This window comes from Corapipo altera, unplaced genomic scaffold (genome assembly GCF_003945725.1).
Source record: "Corapipo altera isolate COAL_440 unplaced genomic scaffold, ASM394572v1 246, whole genome shotgun sequence".
Lineage (NCBI taxonomy): Eukaryota > Metazoa > Chordata > Aves > Passeriformes > Pipridae > Corapipo > Corapipo altera.
In genome coordinates, this window is record NW_020885102.1 from 165,320 (window position 1) to 169,204 (window position 3,885).

The 3,885-nt window shown below is 60.0% G+C and overlaps 1 protein-coding gene across 1 annotated transcript in view; it reads right to left on the reverse strand.

The window, feature by feature from the left end:
• Window positions 1-3,885, reverse strand: part of TNPO3 (transportin 3) — a 23,241-nt gene that overhangs the window by 4,008 nt on the left and 15,348 nt on the right. Inside the window, exons 13-16 of the mRNA XM_027669730.1 lie at window positions 2,099-2,190; window positions 1,025-1,101; window positions 732-792; window positions 176-316 (exon numbers count right to left, since the gene is read on the reverse strand). Of these exons, the coding sequence (XP_027525531.1) occupies window positions 176-316; window positions 732-792; window positions 1,025-1,101; window positions 2,099-2,190 (371 nt within the window). The remainder of the gene's footprint in view (window positions 1-175; window positions 317-731; window positions 793-1,024; window positions 1,102-2,098; window positions 2,191-3,885) is intronic.

Below are 3,885 nucleotides of genomic sequence, written 5' to 3' on the forward strand. Positions count from 1 at the left end.
TGTCAGCAGTGTCCCTGTCCCCCCATGTCAGCAGTGTCCCTGTCCCCCCATGTCAGCAGTGTCCCTGGTGCCCCAGCAGTGTCCCTAGTGCCCCAGCAGTGTCCCCTGGTCCCCCCTAGTGCCCCAGCAGTGTCCCTGGTGCCCCAGCAGTGTCCCCAGGTGTCCCCGTGGGTACCTGTGTGACGAGGGGCTGCAGCAGTGCTGCCGAGCCCTTGCCGACGCAGCGCACGGCGAAGCGCAGGCAGCGGCAGCAGCGCTCCACGATCCGGTTGTCGGCACTGTGCTTGTTCAGGGTCTCCGACAGCACCGGCCAGATCTGGGCCCGGACAGGCGGGAAGGGTCACACCCGACCCCGGGACACACCCTCCAACTCCCTCCCGATCCCCAAAACACCCAAATCCCAGCGCGGGCAGGAGGCTGTGGGAGAACAGGAGCTTTCCGGGGAGCCTGGAGCAGTTTATCTGCTCTGGTGCAGCACAACCAGGACACGGGCAGGGAAATCAGAGACCTGAGACCCAAGGCCCCTTCTGGGGAGTCGAAGACCCAAATTTCCCCCCACGCTCCCCAATCCCTGATTCCAGGAGGGATGGGACAACACTGCCCAGCTCCTCTCCCCTGGGCAGAGGCAGCATCGGACACATGGATCTGCCAACACCCAGGGACAGCGACCCTGTATGACACACCCTGAACCCCCCAAACCCCCTGCCCAAGTCCCAGCTGCTCCCACGCACCTCCTGAATGACTTTTTGGCACGGGTGGACCTGGCCGTTCTCGACAATGGGGTTGGTGTGTCTGTGGGAACAGCCAAGGATTAAGGGGGTTGGGATTAAAGCCAAGGAAACAGGTTGGAGCTGCAGGAAGGGGACCAGGAACAGGCTCGGGGGGCTCAAGAGCTGGAACTTGGGGAAGCAGCAGCTTTCAGCCCATTCCCCATGGGCTGGGGAGAAGGAGCTGGCACAGACTCAGGGTCAGGGCTCTGGGGAGCAGCTTTGCCCCAGATGTGCCCCAGCTCCTCCTTCCTCACCTGAAGATGACGGCGAGTCGATCCAGGGGCACTGTAGGGTCTGAGGAGAGGCCATTGCTTGGCTCCTGAGAGAGCAGCTGGAAATCAAGGGAAAAGGATGGGATTTCAGGACCACAGGCAGCCCTGCTCCCAGGGAGCACAGCTGGCCCAGCAGCCCCGGTCTTGGCCACACACAGAGGGTGCCCTGACAGCTCAGAGGCTTCTCCCTGGGTCCCCTCCAGAGCCCATTCCCAGGGGTCTCAGAGGAGCAGGGCGGGAGGTGGAAGGAGCCAGCCAAGGGGTGAGGGCAGCCCCACAGGCACATCCCCTTCCTGAGGATTCCCTCCCTCCTCCTGCCATCCTGAGATTTCTGCTCTGTTCTCCTGGGTCTGCATGGAAAGGTCACTCAGGTCAATGGAGTTCTGGGACAGAACATGACCTTTTGGGGCCCTGTGTTGCACATGGAAGTTGATTTCCATCCTGGAGAGACAGGGTGGAAGCTGCCCATGACAGTGGGGTCAGGAAGGCTCCTGGGCTCCTGGCACAGAAATTGATTTCCAGGGATCATTCTTTTTCCATGTAACACAGCACACATCACCAGCTTGGTGCTTCCCAACCAGGGGGGGCTTAGGGATGGGCTTGGTCCTGGACTCATCCTGTGTGAGGGCTGGGCTCTGCTCCCAGGGAACAAAGCACAGGGTGAGAGGAAATGGCCTCAAGGGGAGGGTCAGGTTGCATATTGAGAAAACTCCTTCAGGGAAAGGGCTGTCCAGCCCTGGCACAGCTGCTCAGAGGAGTGGAGTCCCCACCCCTGGGGGCATTTCAAAGGCGTGTGGATGTGGCACCTGGGGACATGGGTCAGGGGTGGCCTTGGGGAAACATTGGACTCGACAGGCTCTAGGGGCTTTTCCAACCCAAACAATTTCGTGCCTCCAGGATACACCTCTGGCTCTGAGGACACAGTTGCTATGGCAGGGTTGGGGCTTGGGCAGCTGCCGTCCCCACTGTCCCTGCTGTCCCCTCCCAGCTGCTGTCCCCACTGTCCCTGCTGTCCCCTCTCAGCTGAAATCCCCACTGTCCCCCATCTGGACATACCTTCTTGAGTGCCAGCACCTGCACGGCGCAGAGCTCACTCAGACACTCCGCGATCTTCTCCAGGGGCAGCCGGGCCAGCACCAGCGCCGTCCCTGCAAGGACATGGGGGCTCAGAGCAAGGACACAGCATGGGAGGGGGGGGGATGACATTCCCAAATGCAACAGCTCCGGGAGAGGGCAGGGACCAGGAGAGTTTCCCCGCGGTTGAACCAGCAGCACGGAAGCGATGCCAGCATGAGGGACACCACGAGCACAGCTGGGCCCCCTGGAATGTCCCCAGTGTCCCTGTGCCTGCCCAGCAGCACCACGAGGTCCTGGGAAGTTCCAGTGGAGGTGTTTCAGGGCTCCCAGCCGTGGAAAACGAGGAGCTGTTCCCACTCTCCCATGGGCAGCTGTGGCACAGCCTGGCTCTGGCATTCCCGGGGCTGCTGCGGTGCCAACAGCACCAGGGGAACATCTCCCTGGCTCGGGAATTCCTGGCGTGGTTCTAAGGGAGGGGCAGCAAGCCCTTTGGGAAGGAGAGGAGGAGCTCTGCTGGTGCTGCTGCATCCAGACAGGACTGCACACAAGTGGAACAGGGGGAGTTGTGTCTCCAGGGGCAGCAGAGCCCTGGGAAGGCTCCCTGGCACACGCTCCAGAGCTGCTCTGGGTTAACAGTTCCAGTGGCACATGAATCCATCGGGAATCTTTAAAGTAATGCCCAAAACCAGCCGTGGCTGAAGAGGCACACAGTGCCCCATGCTCAGTGAGATGCCAATGCTCTGAGAGCAAACTGGAGTTAAAACCTCCATCCTTGGGCCCCAATTCTCTAAAATCACCAACACTCCTGATTCTCCACCCTCTGTGTCCAGCAGCTGATTCCCCATGTGTGGATGAAGCACTGACCCACTGTCAGCCCAGCTGGGAGCATTTCCCATGTGTTCTTCCCACATGTCCAGCCCAGAGATGCTCCACGGGATGGGGACACTTACCAATCCCAAAGGATTTATTTCTGTCTCCTGCCCCAAGGGAGCTGCTGAGGAGACTCTGAATGTGGAATGTGGCTCAGGGCACATTGGGACAAACCCTGTGAGGACAGGGCTCAGCACTCTGGCGAGCAATCCCCACGGATACCCCAGCAGTTCCCCATGGACACCCCAGCACAGCTCCATGGACATCCCAACACTCCCCTATGGACACCTCAGCAGTTCCCCATGGATACCTCAGCACAGCTCCATGGACATCCCAACAGTCCCTCATGGATACCCCAGCAGTTCCCCATGGACACCCCAGCACAGCTCCATGGACATCCCAACACTCCCCTATGGACAACTCAGTAGTTCCCCATGGACACCCCAGCACAGCTCCATGGACATCCCAACAGTCCCTCATGGATACCCCAGCAGTTCCCCATGGATACCTCAGCAGAGCCCATGGATACCCTGGCAGTTCCCTGTGCACACCTGAGCAGATCCCATGGATACCTCAGCAGTTCCCATGGACACCGCAGCAGTTCCCCATAAATACCCTGCAGATCCCACGAATATCCCAGCATGGATATCCTGGCAGTTCCCCACAGATAATTCGGAAGTTCCGCATGGACACCCCAGCAGATCCCCATGGACATCCCAGCAGATCCCCATGGACACCTCAGTAGATCCCATGGACACCCCAGCAGATCCCATTGACACCCCAGCAGATCCCCATGGACACCTCAGTAGATCCCATGGACACCTCAGTAGATCCCATGGACACCCCAGCAGATCCCCATGGACACCCCAGTAGATCCCATGGACACCCCAGCAGAT